Source organism: Erpetoichthys calabaricus, chromosome 4 (assembly GCF_900747795.2).
Source record: "Erpetoichthys calabaricus chromosome 4, fErpCal1.3, whole genome shotgun sequence".
NCBI classification, from domain to species: Eukaryota; Metazoa; Chordata; class Cladistia; order Polypteriformes; family Polypteridae; genus Erpetoichthys; species Erpetoichthys calabaricus.
The window spans coordinates 117,487,634-117,508,120 of NC_041397.2; the positions used below are offsets into that span (position 1 = coordinate 117,487,634).

The window sequence follows — 20,487 nt, forward strand, 5'->3', positions numbered from 1 at the left end:
CTTTAATTGCTGCAGGCCATTTATAGGTTGTAACCTATTAGTTGTTCCCTGAAGAAGGTCGATTTGTAATATTCTGAAATTTCCTTTCTTTTAGTTTTTGTAAACCTAAACTTTAAATTTAAACCTCTGGCAGTTTACTGCTTATCTTTTCACCATTTTAGTTCATTCATTGCATTCAACTGATTAATTCTGAAGAAAAACTGGAAAAACTGAGGCGTTCTAAACTTATTCATATACACACACATTTTTTTACATTTTCCATTATTTCATCTGCACATTTTCAGAACATGCGTTTTCTATTTCACACTAGATGGAAGTTAGGCCCTTTCTTTGCAGAATTACATGCAAGGTAAGAGCAGACCTTGGATAAGATGATTGTCCCGTTGTGGGTATGCTTATACACATCCCCTATCATTCACTCAAAGACTTATCAATCAACCTCACGTAGACATTTTTTAAAAGAGGCTGGAATTTAGATAATGTGGCTCCAAGGACATGAAAGTAACATACAAACCCTACAGATACAGTATATTGAATTTCTGTCTTGGAAGTTGTGAGAGAGCAATGATAAACAAGATGCTATGTCAAATGCGTATTTTATTACAAATTTAAGAATTTTCAATATGAACTGTAGCTTAAAAACTATTTTTGCTGAATCACTTTGTATTATTCCCAGTGGAAAATAAGTAATCACTTTGTAAGCAAAATGAAAAAAAGAACTAATTGCAGCCTTATATTGACATGCAGTTGATATTGCATGTACAATATATCAGCGGAGGCATCTCAACATCTTTTTGGCCTAGAAAAAAAGATTATTCATTTATGCACTAGCTTTGAGTGATGATTTTGACAAGTCAGCCTTTTTCAATAGACCGTTTTATTGCCTTTTCACATTGTTAACTGCTCATATAGCACACATGAAAGATCTATCTTTTTTTTCAAATCTTCAGTAGAACGATCAACAACAAATATTATTACCTCCCCATATGCATCTATATTGAACTATATTTGATAAATGTATATAGTATACAGATAAAAGTAAGAAATGCAGATTCTGAGATGTTTTTGTTGTATTTAAGATCGCTGTTTTATTTAACTTGGTAAAGTCATTATAGTTAATTCAGCTGTGACTGAATATAAAACCTGCATTAACAGGTGCAATTAGGAAAAGACCAACATTATTGATACATTTTTTCAACCATGATAAGAAGTACCTCTTAAGATAGAAAAAAATGCTGATTTTAAGGTGCTACAGATGGAAAACAAAAATATATAAAAATTCAGCCAATCTTCCATCATAAATAATTATGAAACAGTCATAAAATTTAAAGACAGTTATAACACAAATCACCAATGCAAATACCCATGAATTTAAGAATTTTAAAATGTTCCCATTACCACCGATTGAATAATTTTGTCCATTGAAAAATTGCATTTTGCCTGTTTTACTGATATCATACTGTGAGATTCCAAATATTATTACAGACACACCTATAATATTTGAAACAAATGGCTCTTATAGACTTACATTTTGTTTTGTTGCACAAAAACAAAAGGAAGAACTTACGGACTGCCTTTGTACTAACCTTCAGGATCAAGCAGTTTTTCAATGCCCAGGTGCTGTTTGGCAGTGTTGAAAGCATGGTCCAGCTTTTCAGCGGCTGACTGCAGCTTCAGTACGTTGTTCCACTCAAAGAGGTCAGGCCTGAAAGAAAAGACATGATAATTAATTCAGCTGAGTTTCTCTGCGGATACTGATAATTTATTTTCAAATTACTGTCTAAAAATAGAGGTCCAGGGAGAAAAACTTTATAGGTCCATTAGAAAAGTGAATCCTACATTTTTGTTGCATGATGCGTTTTATTTCAAAACACTGCAATTCCATATATTGGTCACAATATAACAGCTAACATTTTAGTCAAAAGCATGTAGTGTCCAAGCTATTAGAGTTATAAATTATTATATGCATTCAAATTAATTAAATAATACCCATTTTTTTTAAATGTCTAGTTTCTGTTTTCAGGTTTTTAGGAACCATCACTCATGATGTTTCAGGAATCACATGCTTCTTGATCAATAAAATATATAGGAATGGTAAAGGGAAAGAAAATGGTAAAAGAACTAAACCTCACAAGTGGCAAGCAATTTTTGTCATCAATTTGAGTTTTTAGAAAGTAAAACATTAATTCATGTAACTTTTACAAAATATTATGATGTTATACAGCATTACAGTAGCTTTTTGTCACTTTTATGTCTCCAGTAATTCTTTCATCATTAAATAACAAATTAAGGAAAGAAACATGGAAGAAAAAGGTCTAGGATATAAGAATGATCTGCATGTTGAATAAGAAGAGCTGCATGCATAATAGAATGCCATACTTAATAAAATCTTTGAGTTGTCCCCCCCATTGTCATTTTGTACAAATTCAGATAGCATAACACATTCTAAGTCACTACAGGAAGGTGACACAGGGTTCTTTCATATTAGCAAGATCAGCCACTCAGCTAGCACTGTTAAATAAAAAGGCAATTGCGTTAAATTCAACACATGTACATTCCAGGTAAAAAAAAGCAGTATTTGTTTAAATTATTTAACTGTAAATGTTCATAGAAACTATGTAAGAAAGGGCAGACTCTTAGGAGTCTGTGCTCTTTTAACATGGGTAGTGACATCTTTCACATGTTTTACCACTTTGTGATGGCCACTGAGATTTTCCAGGCTCAGGTGAGCTGGGCTGGTAATGACACTTTACGACAGCTACCAAATCACCGAATTAACAAACTATTTAAAAAGGCAAGCTCAGTAATGGGACACCCTTTGGACCCCTTGAAGGTAAAAGTAAAGAAGAGAATGAAAACAAAACTGAGTGCCATTATGAACAATGATGAACATCTTCTCTCTGACACACTGACACTGAGGACTTTAAGACAATGGATTATTCAACACAAGTATGTGAAGAAAAGCTACTGGGGCTCTTTCATATCTATGGCCGTATGCCTTTGTAATGTCTCTCTGTGACCATGGCTGCTGCTTTTATCTTTAGCCAAGTCAATAGTTTATGTTCTTTTTAGTACTTCTGGTGTATATTAAAATTATTTTCATTTATCCATCCATCCATTTTCCAACCCACTGAATCCGAACACAGGGTCACGGGGGTCTGCTGGAGCCAATCCCAGCCAACATAGGGCACAAGGCAGGGAACCAATCCCGGGCAGGGTGCCAACCCACCGCAGGACACACACAAACACACCCACACACCAAGCACACACTAGGGCCAATTTAGAATCGCCAATCCACCTAACCTGCATGTCTTTGGACTGTGGGAGGAAACCAGAGCGCCCGGAGGAAACCCACGCAGACACGGGGAGAACATGCAAACTCCACGCAGGGAGGACCCGGGAAGCGAACCCAGGTCCCCAGGTCTCCCAACTGCGAGGCAGCAGCGCTACCCACTGCACCACCGTGCCGCCCTTTTCATTTATTTATTTACTAAAAATATGTAACATCTATCTATCTATCTATCTATCTATCTATCTATCTATCTATCTATCTATCTATCTATCTATCTATCTATCTATCTGTCTGTCTGTCTGTCTGTCTGCCTGCCTGCCTGCCTGCCTGCCTGCCTGCCTGTCTGTCTGTCTGTCTGTCTGTCTGTCTGTCTGTCTGTCTGTCAATCAATTGTTCTTAGCTGATATATCCAAATTTAGCAACGCTGGGGGAGAGGGCCTATTGCAATAATGCAGGAATCAACTCTAGATGACAGAATTTTTCAGAGCACACTGACACACATGCCCATACTCTATCTATCTATCTATCTATCTATCTATCTATCTATCTATCTATCTATCTATCTATCTATCTATCTATCTATCTATCTATCTATCTATCTATCTATCTATCTATCTATCTATCTATCTATCTATCTATCTATCTGTAAGAGATAATATGCGTTCGGCATGTAAAAAGACACACATTGTAGAGAACTGGTGCCTCTAGGTTCAAGTTCTTGAATGGTGGGAAGTTCATGAGAATTAGAAAATTCCACCATTCTCCAGGGAAGGAGCAATGATGTAAGTACTTTGGATACAAACAAGAATCAGTAACTGTCTTACAATCCAACTCAAAACTAGTGATAAGCATAATTCTAAAAGTCTGCAAATCACTTTAATTGTGACTTTTAGACTACCTGGTGTGATGCATTTGTTCAACAGAACTGAATAGTTGTTGACTGAAATGGAGATAAAACAACTTCCTTGCAGAATTAAGCGCACCTTTATCATGAAAGTCACATCATACAGCATATTTCTACTTCTATTTGTAACACAACATTTTCAAACCCAATGAATCCAGTGCTAAATCACAAGTAACTCTGGACAGGGTGTAAGTCTAAAATCGGGCTTATAACTATAGCAATGCTCCATTTTCAATATACGTCCCAAAGCAGTCATATTTGAAGCAGTGTGGGTTTCAAAGTGTCTGTGAGGGTCTGTAATGGGATTTGGACTATTTGTACATCAGTCTTCTGTGAATCCTGATCCTTGACTTTGCCATAGAATTGTAATAAATATGAGGTATGTGCATATTAGAAGCAAGTTAAATAAATGTGTACTCAATGTTGTATTGTGTTGTGTAAATGTGAATAAGAATACCCTGAGCCTTGCATCATCCAATTTGCCATAGCTTTTATATTCTCTCACAGTCACCAGTAGTTTATCTGAATCCCATGGGAAAGCTGTCAGTCAAGAAACCTGGTTCTTTACTTGTCAGGGCAAACCAAAAGACATCACTATTTGATATAGGGCAGAGCTCAATTACTCTTCAAGCCCCATGCCACTTTAACTCCCAGATGCTCTGTGATGGATAGTATCCGATTTGTAGTGATGGGTACAATGTATTACAAAAGGACAAATACATCTAAAGTTTCATGAATAGGACAATCTGGAAATTATGAATTGATGGAGCACTCTAAAATAGATGCACTAATTCAATTGTTTTGTCTCAAAGCGAAACATCCTGTTTACCCAAGAAATTGTAGGCTAGTTATTACAGTTTACTGTAGAGTTCATTTAAAACAATATTTAAAAAACATTATTCATGATCATTCCATTTGTATTGCTGTGTTACTTCATAACAGCTTATTTGTATGTCACTAAAGGCTGCATAACTCAGATCTATATTGAAGTGACCACATTTAATTTTCTTTTAAGCATGTTTGCACTCATTTTTTCATGTTGTACCATTTGTCAGAAATTATACTGTGCATCAGAATAATTGTTATTCTTGAGCACGAATGCAGATTTGTTCTTGAATATTTGAACCAACCTGACCATGATTTTCCCAATACTTCTTCCATTTCAAATTTCAGCAAGAGAGCAAGAGCTACGAATTAAAATAATCCATCAAAGTGTGCCAGAAAGGATCAGTACATAATTTTGCATTGGCTGCTAGCCTAAAGTTGTGGATTATTAAAAGCTAACGATAAACAATACCTAGAATATAGATAGAAGAGTTTTTCTCTAATGAGTAAACCCAGCCACAGGGGATGCACAAACCAGTGTGTTTCTTCATGCCAGTCCCAAGCCTGGATAAATGGGGAGGGTTACATCAGGAAGGGCATCCGGTGTATAATTTTGCCAAATCAATATATGGACAACAATACAAATTTCCATACTGGATCGAGCCCAGGGTTAACAACGACCGCCACCAGTACTGTTAGTCAACAAGGTGCTGGCAGCAATTGGGCTACTGTTGGCTGAAGAAGAAGAAGGAGAAGAAGAGGGGGGAGATGTGTCCTGAGGCAGGAGGAGAGGAGGAAAGTAAAGAGAGTGGAACTGAGGGTAGGAACTTTGAATGTTGGCAGTATGACTGATAAGGGGAAAGAGTTAGCCAATATGATGGAGAGAAGGAAGGTTGATATATTGTGCATGCAAGAGACTAAATGGAAGGGGAGTAAGGCCAGGTGGATTGGAGGTGGATTCAAATTGTTCTATCATAGTGTGGATGGGAGGAGAAATGGGGTAGGAGTTATTCTGAAGGAACAGTATGTCAAGAGTGTTTTGGAGGTGAAAAGAGTGTCAGGCAGAGTAATGATTATGAAGCTGGAAATTGGAGGTGTGATGATGAATGTTGTTAGTGCATATGCACCGCAAGTTGGGTGTGCAATGGGTGAGAAAGAAGATTTTTGGAGTGAGTTGGATGAAGTGATGAACAGCATACCCAAGGGACAGAAAGTGGTGATTGGAGCGGATTTCAATGGACATGTTGGTGAAGGGAAGAGTGGAGATGAGGAGGTGATGGGTTGGTATGGTGTCAAGAAGGGGAATGAAGAAGGTCAGAGGATAGTGGATTTTGCCAAAAGAATGAACATGGCTGTGGTGAATACATATTTTAAGAAGAGGGAGGAACATAGGGTTACGTACAACAGTGGAGGAAGATACAAACAGGTAGATTACATCCTATGCATAAGAGTAGATCTGAAAGAGATTGAAGACTGCAAAGTGGTGGCAGGGGAAAGTGTAGTTACGCAGCATAGGACGGTGGTCTGTAGGATGACGTTGGAGATCAAGAAGAGGAAGAGAGTGAGGGCAGAGCCAAGGATCAAATGGTGGAAGCTGAAAAAGGAAGACTGCAAGGTTGAGTTTAGGGAGGAGGTGAGACAGGCACTGGGTGGCAGTGAAGAATTACCAGACAGTTGGGAAACTACAGCAGAAGTAGTAAGGGTGACAGCAAGAAGGGTGCTTGGCGTGACATCTGGAAAGAGGAAGGAGAAAAAGTAAACCTGGTGGTGGAATGAGGAAATACAGGAGAGTATACAGAGGAAGAGGTTGGCAAAGAAGAAATGGGATAGTCAGAGAGATGCAGAAAGTACACAAGAGTACAAGGAGATAAGGCGCAAGGTGAAGAGAGAGGTGGCGAAGGCTAAAGAAAAGGCGTATGATGAGTTGTATGAGAGGTTGGACACTAAGGAGGGAGAAATTGACCTGTACCAATTGGCTAGACAGAGGGACAGCTGGGAAAGACGTGCAGCAGGTTAGGGTGATAAAGGATAAAGATGGAAACATACTCACAAGCGAGGAGAGTGTGTTGAGCAGATGGAAAGAGTACTTTGAGAGGCTGATGAATGAAGAGAACGAGACAGAGAAGAGCTTAGAAGATGTGGAGATAGTGAATCAGGAAGTGCAATGGATTAGCAAGGAAGAAGAAAGGACAGCTATGAAGAGGATGAAAAATGGAAAGGCCATTGGTCCACATGACATACCTATGGAAGCATGGAGGTGTTTAGGAGAGATGGCAGTGGAGTTTTTAACCAGATTGTTTAATGGAATCTTGGAAAGTGAGAGGATGCCTGAGGAGTGGAGAAGAAGTGTACTAGTGCCGATATTTAAGAATAAGGGGGATGTGCAGGACTGTAGTAACTACAGGGGAATAAAATTGATGAGCCACAGCATGAAGTTATGGGAAAGAGTAGTGGAAGCTAGGTTAAGAAGTGAGGTGATGATTAGTGAGCAGCAGTATGGTTTCATGCCAAGAAAGAGCACCACAGATGCAATGTTTGCTCTGAGGATGTTGATGGAAATGTTTAGAGAAGGCCAGAAGGAGTTGCATTGCATATTTGTGGACCTGGAGAAAGTATATGACAGGGTGCCTCGAGAGGAGCTGTGGTATTGTATGAGGAAGTCGTGAGTGGCAGAGAAGTACATAAGAGTTGTACAGAATATGTACAAGGGAAGTGCGACAGTGGTGAGGTCTGCGGTAGGAGTGACGGATGCATTCATGTTGGAGGTGGGATTACATCAGGGATCAGCTCTGAGCCCTTTCTTATTTGCAATGGTGATGGACAGGTTGACAGACGAAATTAGACAGGAGTCCCCACGGACTATTATGTTTGCTGATGACATTGTGATCTGTAGCGATAGTAGGGAGCAGGTTGAGGAGACCCTGGAGAGGGGGAGAAATGCTCTAGAGAGGAGATGAATGAAGGTCAGTAGGAACAAGACAGAATACATGTGTGTAAATGAGTGGGAGGTCAGTGGAATGGTGAGGATGCAGGGAGTAGAGTTGGCGAAGGTGGGTGAGTTTAAATACTTGGGATCAACAGTACAGAGTAATGAGGATTGTGGAAGAGAGGTGAAAAAGAGTGCAGGAAGGGTGGAATGGGCGGAGAAGAGTGTCAGGAGTAATTTGTGACAGACGGGTATCAGCAAGAGTGAAAGGGAAGGTCTACAGGACGATAGTGAGACCAGCTATGTTTTATGGGTTAGTGACGGTGGCACTGACCAGAAAGCAGGAGACAGAGCTAGAGGAAGCAGAGCTAAAGGTGCTAAGATTTGCACTGGGTGTGACGAGGATGGATAGGATTAGAAATGAGTACATTAGAGGGTCAGCTCAAGTTGGACAGTTGGGAGACAAAGTCAGAGAGGCGAGATTGCGTTGGTTTGGACATGTGCAGAGGAGAGATGCTGAGTATATTAGGAGAAGGATGCTAAGGATAGAGCTGCCAGGGAAGAGGAGAAGAGGAAGGCCGAAGGTTTATGGATGTGGTGAGAGAGGACACGGAGGTGATGGGTGTGACAGAGCAAGATGCAGAGGACAGAAATATATGGAAGAAGATGATCCACTGTGGCAACCCCTAACGGAAACTGCTAAAAGAAGAAGAAGAAGAAGAAGTATGATTAAATGCAAGTTTGCTGGAAGGTCCTGGAAAAACTCTTTTTCCTCCTTCTCCTTTTGGGTATCTGTTTTCTTGATGAGCACGTTGTTTTTTTCCAGATGACAAGAGCAAACCATGCTTCCCAATTTCCAGCAATATTCCCCTTTTCAACCTATCAAAAACTTAGGTGATTTTGATCCAACTCTTAGCATGTCTCACGTCTTTTTTCCATCTAATGAGTCATCCCTGGTAAATCTCCTTGCCTACACTACCTCAAACAGAATCTTTCTAAATCCAGTGCTGGACCCAATCTTTTATTTTATTTTCAGATAGTCAACCTACAGAGTAAATCCATTTTGGCCACTACTATCCACAATTTAATTCTTTTGACTATCAAAAGCTCATAGAAGGTTAAGGATAAGGAATATACTCTGAACAGTAAACAAAGTGATTCATCCAATCACCTACTACAGCTTGTAAAGATTACTTTTACCCTGCTGATGAGTTTTCACATTGTTTACCACTTTGTATCACAATCAGAAAACAACATTCATTTTGTCATGACATTTATGATGTTTTACACTACTATATTATTTTCTGTTTTTTGATGTTTAGACACTATTTTTTAGCTGTCTGCATGGCCTGGTCATGTTGTTTACTGGTTGCTGTGCCTGTTGCTGGTCATATGATATTGTGAGCATGTTCCATTTTAAGTTATTAATCCCTGCCTAGAAAAATATAGCAGCATGCTAATCCTACTTAAGTTTCTGGATAAACAAAACCTAATGTTAATCTCACAGTTCCCCCTACTAACACTTGACCCTAAAACAACTAAAAAAATAGTTACTGTAAGTTCACCCTATTATGCCAGCTTCCTCTTCTTTTCTAGTATCCAAAAATCTGTTGTTTTCTGTGAGATAATAAAGTTTCAGATTTAGAAATGCAGATTCTCATCCTGATTGTTTAGACTTGACTTCCTGACTGCTCCAGTGTGCTCTAGAGATCATAAGGTGATTCAAAAGATAGGACAGCATCCTCTTTATAAAGAAGAGGTGTTACTTAGTAAGTAAATATTTCTGAAGCCTCAGCATCTTAATATCCATCTTCCCATAATTTAAGAAGTTTACTCCAACTAAAAGGTCCAAAGGCAGTAGGCAATCCTGGACTGATACAGTCTATTGCAGGGCACATTCATACACTCCACCAAACCTATTTACACCAGACCATCTTATAATCAGCAAAAAGCCTAACTTGCATGATTGTATTAAATGTGAGATAAACGTGAGCTGAGAAAAAACAGACACAATGCAAACTACTGTAGTATTATACTGTAGTATAACTGTAGTGTTGTGCTAGGAACAAAATAAAACTAGAAAGCTTATTACCATCATTGTTATCATTTTAATTTTACCTTTCCTGTTGATGCTTGAGGTGGAAATAGACTTAGCTGGACTGAAAAAGCAACTAATTGTACTTTCACCTAGGAAATGTCTAGACACATCTGGAGCATTCAAGTGATATAATCCATCTTGTATGTCCTGGATCTACCCCTCAGCCTTCTCCCGTTTTGCTTTGACCATTCCTGGAGTTAAGCTGGGGAATTGTTTTTGTGCCTGAGTGCCTGCTGGCTGGGTATCCAATGTAGTTTAGTCAGGATTAGGCTGAAAAAGCTGCATGGAGCAGCTGTATGGGCTCTCTGTCTACAAGGTGATTGGCAAGGATTGGGTGCAATGCTAGGTGGAAGTAAAGACTGGTGGGCTTAGCCAAAAAAAGGTACCAAGCAAGTAGAACAGCAAAAGACAATCCAAATGTGAGAAATGTTAGTAAATACATGTCAATGAGACTGTCTTGCTATGACTGTCTCTGATTAGCATCATTTATTCATTTTACAGATATCTAGTACCTAGCTTTTCTGTGAAATGATGCCTCATTTAAAAGTCAAAATTAGGGACAACTCCTGGAATTTCTTCTGTGCACCTCTCACCCTATTTTATCTATATAGCTCTCACCCTGGCAAACACTGCTGTGTCAGCATCTCCATCTCCACTCAGCATGTCAAATAACTAGCAGAACTTCTCTGCTTTCTCCAGAACAACCAAAAATGTTGCCAATATCTAAGTCTGCACACACTATGTCAGCATTCTGCACTCCTCTCATACAATGTTTGCAGATTAACCTCCACAGTACTACATTTTACAAACTCAAATTTAATGTATGTTTTTATTGTATAATAGAAACAATAAGAGCAGCTCACTACTCAAAATGTTTATGTTGAGAAGCGGGGAGGTTTGAACCGGCGACCTTTTGAATAGGAGTTTGCAACTCTTACCACTGTACTACAAAAGAAGACATGACAACAAGCCACACTAACCCGATTTGTTTTTCTTCAGTTATAATCTTAACTAAAAGCACACTTGTTCTATTATATTTGTACCTTTTCTTAAAGTGCTTATTTGATAGTTGGACTTTCATGACACTTCATGTCAAAATTTTGTCGTTAGTACTAAAACATGAAAAAGTTTGTCTTTTAAGTATGTGTTCAACATTTCTTATATTTCCCTCATAGACCCCGTGATCATCAAAGGTGACTGTGTGCAGATGGTGCAGACCTATAAATATCTGGGAGTGCAGCTGGATGATAAATTAGACTGGACTGCCAATACTGATGCGCTGTGCAAGAAAGGACAGAGCCGGTTATACTACCTTAGAAGGCTGGCATCCTTCAACATCTGCAATAAGATGCTGCAGATGTTCTATCAGACAGTTGTGGCGAACGCCCTCTTCTACGTGGTGGCGTGCTGGGGAGGCAGCATTAAGAGGAAAGACGCCTCACGCCTGGACAAACTGGTGAGGAAGGCAGGCTCTATTATTGGCATGGAGCTGGACAGTTTAACATCTGTGGCAGAGCGAAGGGCGCTCAGCAGGCTCTTATCAATTATGGAGAATCCACTGCATCCACTTAATAGTATCATCTCCAGACAGAAGAGCAGCTTCAGCGACAGACTGCTGTCACTGTCCTGCTCCACTGACAGATTGAGGAGATCGTTCCTCCCCCAAACTATGTGACTCTTCAATTCCACCCGGGGGGAGGGGGGTAAACGTTAACATTTAACATTATACAAAGTTATTGTCTGTTTTTCAACTGCATTATTATCATTCTTTAATTTAATATTATTTATTGTATCAGCATGCTGCTGCTGGAGAATGTGAATTTCCCATTGGGATTAATAAAGTATCTATCTATCTATCTATCTATCTATCTATCTATCTATCTATCTATCTATCTATCTATCTATCTATCTATCTATCTATCTATCTATCTATCTATCTATCTATCTATCTATCTATCTATCTATCTATCTATCTATTTCCTGTCACCCTACACTTACATAGATCTTTGTAGACACGGAACACACATAAAATGCATGTGTTCCAAATAATGACATTTTTTTAGTCTACAGTATACAGATCTAGGTACTACTTCACTCCCTGATAAACCAGACTTGAAATGGGAGAGGTTTTTGCACTTTCTGTGATGGTGGGAGGATGGGATAGTAGGCTGCTTGCTGCTTGGGCTTATTGACACATTTACAAAACAAAAGACGCTGATGGAGAGATTCGAGTGGATTTAAGGTGGCCCGGATTTATAAGCTTTGGCAATTCTAGTGTTAAGCACCCACTTCCAACAAACAAGGCATTAGATTGAGTTTCTCCCAACACACACCGTGTCGTCATGCACTGATCTCTTACACATCTCTTGCAACTTTCCTCCAACCATTATCTTGTCTTTATTGCATTTACTGTATCATTTATTTCCTTTGCATATAAATTAATTCAAAAATACCAATACATTAATGATTTTACCAGGTCCCCTCCATCTTTGTGGTTCCCAGCCGATTTACATACTCCAGGTCTATTATTTCATGATGTGAGTCTTTCAATCACCTTTATAAGACTTCAAATTTTTTTTACTACAAGCCTACAGACTCACAGAGTTAAACATTTCTACATTTTGTTTTCTTTTCCTGCACACTAACAATCTCTCCTCCCCTTTTACTTTTTCTCACGCTATGTTGCTTGTATAGAAATGCAGCTGACTTCTGTAATGAAGCATTCAGAACGAGGGGTTTCTTCATCAATACAGAATACCCTTCTCATGTTGTGAACATGGCCCTTAGTCAAGCCAAGATTAGATCTTGGAACATCCACCCTAAGAGGAACATCAGTAAAGAAATCTGCATACTAGAGATCCTCATTTCCATCCTTTCACTCGTTACCTCCAAAATGTCATTAAACAAAATGCCCCATTTTTTCCACACGATTCATGTTCCCAGTCAGGCACTTTCAGTCATAACAGGAGCCTCTGAATCCTTGCAAATATGTTCTGAATTTCACAATGGGGTTAATAAAGTTTACCTAATCTAATGTCACCAATAATACTTTTTTTATCTGGTCCCTCTGGAAAATTTTATATTAAACACATGCCTCTTATGAGACCAACTGTCTTACTTACTGAAATCCTTCTAGGAATGATCCAGCCAGCTACATAGGTGAAGCACATAGACATCAAAGGAAACAGGTTTGAAACGTTAAGATCAAACACCTTACAAAGCGTAAGATGAACATTTCACATCTCTTAATCATAGCCACTCTGATCGCTTGGATTGTGTTCTTTCACAGGGTTTCATAGATAAATGAACAGAAGCTAAGCTCATTCTCAGCCTTGGATTACATAGTGTATTTGCCCAGAACTTAATGACTGTAGCCTGTTGGTGAGTAAGACAGGATCAAGCTTGAGCCAAACGCGTACCAAAAGAAATCTCTCAGTCCAAAAAAGTTTGTTTTAAAAAGGATAGAGAGAAGTTGTTACACACAAAGAATAAAAAGGCAAAAAAAAGGAAAAAAATGTTTCTTCTTGTTTAACTTCAATTGTTTCTATACTTAAGGATGAGTTATTTCACTATGCCCTACTTCACATTCAGTACGTTCTAAACACTCTGTGCATACAACTGAGCACGTTAAGGCACGGTTTGAAACCGTGTGCTTTCCATGCCTTACACACAGCAAGGCAGGTCATTAATTGAGACTAATTTGTAATCAGAGGGATAAGAAATAGTTAGAAAATTCCATTTCACTTCAGCTTGTGGGGGTTATATGAACCTCCCATATACTATGCATTAATTTATAAGCAAACATTTAATATAACTTAAATAACTACCAAATGGCTAGCTAACTTTTGAATGACCAGCTAACTTTTAAATATCTCTCGTTATCTCTTTTAACTTCAGCTTTTCACAGCATCCTTTGTGTTTCATTTCTTTCATCTCCCCAGGGTTTATTTCCACCTTTCCCGATTAATTATGGGTTTCTAAATTTCCCCTTGTGATTAATAAAGCTTATCTAAACTAATCTAATCAAGTAGCCCACTTTTTCTCTTCAGTGTGGGGATAGCCATCACTTATCTTTCTCTTTGCAGATGCACACTAAAGCTGTCTTTTCCTAACTTGAAAGTATGTATGTACTTACTATATAATGTTTTTGTTATAAATGAAATGTTTTTTTTATTTCAGATTTATTAAATAGGGTGGCGCAGTGGGTAGCGCTGCTGCCTTGCAGTTAGGAGACCCGGGTTCGCTTCCCAGGTCTTCCCTGCATGGAGTTTGCATGTTCTCCCCGTGTCTGCATGGGTTTCCTCTGGGCACTCCGGTTTCCTCCCACAGTCTGAAGACATGCAGGTTAGGTGCATTGGCGATTCTAAATTGTCCCTAATGTGTGTTTGGTGTGTGTGTGCCCTGCGGTGGGCTGGTGCCCTGCCCTGGGTTTGTTTCCTGCCTTGCGCCCTGTGTTGGCTGGGATTGGCTCCAGCACACCCCCGTGACCCTGTAGTTAGGATATAATGCATGGATGGATGGATTTATTAAATATTCATTTTACTTATATATTCGAACAGTGCTTCCAAGTGGAGAATGTGCTCTTTTAAAATTTCCTGAATTGAAAAGGAGGATACTTAATTGGAAAAAAATCTAATTCTCACTTAGAGGATCTGTTTAAAATACGGCAAGATATAATTAATACAATTTTAGAATAAGTATTTATATCGGGGAAAAGGACATTCTCCCTTCTTTGTTGTTTTTAAAGTTTTGCCCTTGCTGTTGGCTCTCCTCTGTTTCTCTTGAATTCTGGTTTGTTAAGTTTGAGTTAATTATATGCAATGTTATTTTCTTTTTGTGAAAGTTAGACTTGACAGTATGGAGCATTATTTTCTTTAAATTAAATTAAAAAAACAGAAAAGAAAAGGATGGTCTCTCAGAATGTCCAGAAAGCTGAATATTGTTTTATCATATATCTAATTAAATCTAAGCAAGACAGACCCCAATATAAAAGAAAATATAATTAAGCCCATGAATTTTACCTGTGACTATGAATGAGTGCATTGAAGGCGATCCCATCCGACCAGCTGGTGGTAAAGTTGACAACATTGACTTGCTGATAGTCCCGAGTTAACTGGCGTACCCAACTTAATAAGATCTTCTCACTGTTTGTCTGCTGCAAACCTGCCATGATATTTTTCATTACATCTTTTACCTAAAGAATAAAAAGAAGTGTCATTAGTTGTCATTTTAGGCAATTTACACAGTTCACAAAGCTGCAGACATGAAGTGCCAATATAAAAACAAATGCATTTACAAACTAACGTCAATCATAGTGTATCTATTATAATAATGTATTTATTTTTAATCAATTTATTTATAGGAAGGAAAACAATTTATTTCAATAAGGCCTGAACTAAGTGATAGAAGTTTCTTTGTATTTTATCAAAAGTGACAAGCTGGTCAATACAAGTCATAGTTATTCACTGTTAGGTTATTAGTGGTATTGTGTGAGGTTAAGGAAAAGTAGCTGACTATCGAAGTTAACATTAAATTACATAAAAGAGTAATTTTTGTTTTTTTGAAGTTAAGGTTATTTGTTCTCAATTTTGCCCAAGCTCTTGCATTGAAGATGTATTTAGTAATTTGCCTAATATACTACACATGTCTCCCTGCAGAGCCCATGATACATGGCAATGAATGACCAGACCTAATGTGAAACATATACTTTAAAACTTATAAGGGTAAATTGGGTAATATTCCAATGTGTTGATTCACATCTAAAGACTATACTTATAATCAAATAAAATCCAAATCTAACATTCCATCACAGCTAAACTCTATGTTTTCTTGTCACTTCTCTTACTTCCATTTTCCACAGACAGTAGTTGGCATTATAAAGCCTATAGTTACAAAATCAGTTTTCCATTTTTCTGGCACTTAGGCTATACTATTTTTTTCCGGGTCATTTTTTTTTCTAAGGATTTAGAAAGCTGTCACCTATACCACCAATATATCCAACTATAAAAAAGATGGTGATGAATCATTTAATCTCATTGTTGAGCCTTACCTATATGAGAGAAAATATACCAATGAGGAGCTGCACCAGACAAATGATGAAAGAATAAACAGGAAGCAGCAAAATGAGACATATGGAGGAAAATTTACAGCCTGAAGCTGCTGTGAGGCTAACACATGACAAGTGGTGATTTGTGGCACACATGCAGAAAATGTCAAATAATGCCCACTGACAACGAATGCCTGTCCTGTTGAGTGTGAGACTTTGCTGCTACTATTTGAAAACCTAATTATGTACAGCAAATTGAATGTGTAGTCCTGTGAGTCCATGATCTGTGTAACTGAGAGAAAAAAAATATAAGCAATGTAATCTATGTAGTTCTGCTGAACTTTTTCTATTTTCCAAAAATAGATAGGCAGAGAAGATTGTGGTTAAATGGAAAACATTTATAAAAACTAAGTCTGATTATTGGTCTAAATTGGCAGAGGTGTGATTATTTGGTTAGATAAAATGTTAAAATGTCAGATATTAGAAATTACTGCTTTCACAAGACATATATTTGAATGTTACTGATTCACACATTCAGTCATACCTAACAGCAGTCACTTAATACTTGCTTATAACACAGCTAGCAAAAAATATATCCTACTAGTTAACATTTCAGCACTATTTTTTAACGCGACTACAGGACAATGACTCGTTTTAACAATATTTGAAATGCTGTTCTTTTCAGATAAACATAATTGGAAACGCAATTTTTCCAACTTTCAACAAAGTTCTTCACATTGGGTTGTAACATCCAACCCATATGCTACTCGCCATAGATTCAAAATTTTTGGATTACTGGAGGGATTTTGATGATTAATGCAAGTCTAAAACTTTTAATTTTATTTCGTGTATACTTGCTTTTACACACCACTTTTTTCAAATAGATACAGATTTGCATTTTATCTACTGCTTATTCATGAATTCTGACTACAGACATCTTCCAATTGGCTCCCTTGCCTCCTACATGTTTACAATTGTTTATGTGAAAAATCAACCCACATGAGTGACTGCGAATAAAGAAAAGAACATGTGTCCTTCACTCAAAAAAAGTGCCAAAAAACTGTAATAAAATTAATTTCTTCCAATTTATTTTGTTCTCATGCATATACTGAAGACATCTTTTATTAAACTAGAAATTTTGACAATTTGAAGTGGATGTTTGGTAGGTTTTATGTCTTTGGTTTCATGGACTGGTGCCCTAATGACATGCATTGCAAGCGGAGCAGGAAGATATGGTGTGTGAAATTAATAAATGCAGCTTCAATTAACAAAGCAATCATCTGGGACAAATGACATCACAATTCTATTTAAAAAAAAAAAACAAAAAAAAACCAATTGTTTAACGTATTTGCAGGCTATATAGCTGCACCATTGTATGATGCTTTGTTACATTACTATTAAGTTAAAGTAGGCACTTAGCCGTTAAACAGCTTGTAGATACTATTTCCAATTACAAGAAACATTTCAGTAATGAAAAAGATGGCGTGCCGACAAAAACATGTGAGACCAAATAGCTGTAACAAAAACACGCTGTGATAAATGCGCAGAGTAAAAAATGCACATATCTAGTAAAGGATATCTGTATTGTCCAATTAATAGCTTCATATACAAAACAAAACGTGAGGAGGAATACCATACATAAATGGAGAGATAAGACGAAAGCATGTAAATTAAAGACACTTGATTATTACATCATTTAACATGAATTTACAGGTGAGTGAAAAACAAACCTGTGCGTAAGGTCCAAGGCAGTAGAGTAATATTAATTTGAGTGCAAATTTACACAGTACAATATACACATAAATTCATTTATATATCAATTCAACAGTCACACATTGTACAAAATAAAGCCATCACATAAATAAACATTTAGATGAACCAAAAGTTTGTATGCTATACAATGAATACTAATAACACAAAATGGTTGTGGTGCAAAGGAATGTAGGGATGAAGGAACAACAGCATGAATGTGGGGAAGGGAGGAGGTGCTGAGTCTCTATGCAGAGTTCAGCATCTTAACAGCTTGAAGGAAGAAGCTGTTTTGGAGCCTACTGGTCCGGGACTTTATGCTAAGGTATTGTTTGAAGGTAATAATGTCAGCAGACATGGATGACACACATGTGTTGACATTCTCTGTCTCTCCTATTTTGGAGCTTGTACTTTCCCCCTAATGTCAAAGCCAGTCAAATCAGGCATGTTCAGCTTAATCACCACCAATGTGATGCTGTATATTGCATATTATAGTTACTCTTTAATTCTTATGGCTTTGTGCTCTCTCTCCATTTTGGTAACTTCTCATAATATATGCTTTGTTTTGCATGTTTTGTTCATGGTAACCCAGTACTTAGCTGCATTTTTCTACCATGCATTTGTCACAGTGTGCTTTTTTAGTGCCACTGTAGATGAAAGCCACAAGATGGGGAGAAAATAGTACAGGCCAATTTTGAAGCAAAGATTTGTGTAGCTAGTGCTGTGGTAGTGAAAAGCAAAGAGCATCTGCAGTGATTCCTAGGAATAATGGCTGTCAGTTCATCTCTACAGCTTTTCGATTTAGTGATCATAATGGGAATACAGTGAAATTTACCTTTGTGTTGGACAGAAGACTGAGAGCTACATAAAATAATAAATACAAAGTGTAGTTTACTTTTTCAGAAAGTACACATTACATACTGTAACCTGCAGTGCATCCTGTTTACTCAGTGTGCTTAAGGAAAAATTCAGCTGATTTGTAACAAGCAGACAAATTTGTTTGTGTCCTTTGTAGGTTGCTCAGAATATTGGAGGCTGCATATCTGAAAACACCTTTGTAGCATTTTAATATTCCTCCTGAAAGCCATGGTGTACCTCCTCACTAAAACTCATTTCCTTTAACTTGTAATGTATATATACAAGAGACAACATTCACACTCCGTTTATCCTCTCGGCTTTGCACAAAGTCAAAAGTCCTCTTGATATCATACAGGCAGCTCTTGCTTCCATAAACAAGGAATATTTGGTAGTGTTTTTTTTAATACACCAAACATAGTCAATATTGGTAGCTTGCAAACTTCAATAGATGTGTTTCTCTTACCTGGTATTGTAGAAAGTCATGAAGGAACATGTATATAATGGACAGGCTACTTTAATTCCTGGTCTATGTCAACAGGAGAACTGTTCTATATTTTAACACAGATTCAATAATCAGAATTCAATCTTTTTCTTTTTATACTGCTTCTAGTTTTATTTAGGCACCTATTTACGTGTTTGTGCATTTGCTTACTTTAAAATTATGTCTCTGAGAAGGTAAATCAATGAAAGTACACATAAACGTATGGGTCTGCACACTGTGGGATACACAAATCTCTAATCCTGGAAAAAGTAATGCACAAGAGTCATAAGGTATTTTTGAATGCATGCTTACATTTTTAATAACAAGTTTTGAAATTATGAGTTTTTATCTAAACTACAAAGCAAGACTATTACAAATTCCACATTTGACTTATGAACTAGGTATTCTTATTTCTAGAATCTTTGTTTTTTTAAGAAATTGTTTTGATTGCCTTTTCTCCTTTACTGGGAACAACGCCAACTCCCACAGTGATATTTTCAAACCTGTTGGATGCTTTGCCAAACAAAGTTAACCAGGTCAGATACAGTACAATTACTCATAGGTGCCTTCTGACAGACTGCTTTAATTATAACTGAAGCCTGGCTCATTTAATAACTTCTACCCACACATAATCATTGCTTGTCGTAATCACAAAACGAAGTGATGTGTGAATGACAGATGAAACAAAATATTAACAATGATTAACATTGGTTTATGTAAGTTGAAAATATGTAATACTGACTTCTAGTACTATGTGTTGTGAATAACTGATATACACTGAAGAATAAAATATTCTTGACAGCCAGCATAATTGGACATGATTGATCAAGTACTTTAAATATAGTACATTTCTTTGTAGTATATTTTAGCAAAGTTATATATATTCAAAAATGAAAACTGTGTAATATACACTAGAATAAAATATTGATATGTCAGGCATGCATATAAGGAGAGGGAACAGTTAATGTATAAAAACAACTTCAATTAAATGTAATTGTTACTAAAACATTACATATATATATATATATATATATATATATATATATATATATATATATATATATATATATACAGTATATATATTTAGTAACAAAAACAAATTTCATTATTTAGAAATAATATACTGTATCTACTTTATGAAGAAACACAAAGGTCTGTGTGTCCAATCCCTCTGAGCAATCTGATTAGTCATTAGCTTTGGTGACGTGACGAAAGAGGAAGTGTGAGTGTGAGACACACAGGAAGAAATAAAGGTATATGAGGCATGGTGAGAGAGTCAAAGATGGTAAGTATAAAAGCAGATGGCGT

At 37.3% G+C, this 20,487-nt stretch overlaps 1 protein-coding gene across 12 annotated transcripts in view; it reads right to left on the bottom strand.

Annotated features, from left to right (window-relative positions):
- dmd (dystrophin) overlaps positions 1–20,487 on the bottom strand; it is a 2,688,357-nt gene that overhangs the window by 1,934,056 nt on the left and 733,814 nt on the right. For all 12 annotated transcript variants that reach the window (XM_051926236.1, XM_051926244.1, XM_051926242.1 and 9 more), the window contains exons 6-7: positions 15,067–15,239; positions 1,587–1,705 (exon numbers count right to left, since the gene is read on the bottom strand). In XM_051926236.1, the coding sequence (XP_051782196.1) occupies positions 1,587–1,705; positions 15,067–15,239 (292 nt within the window). The remainder of the gene's footprint in view (positions 1–1,586; positions 1,706–15,066; positions 15,240–20,487) is intronic.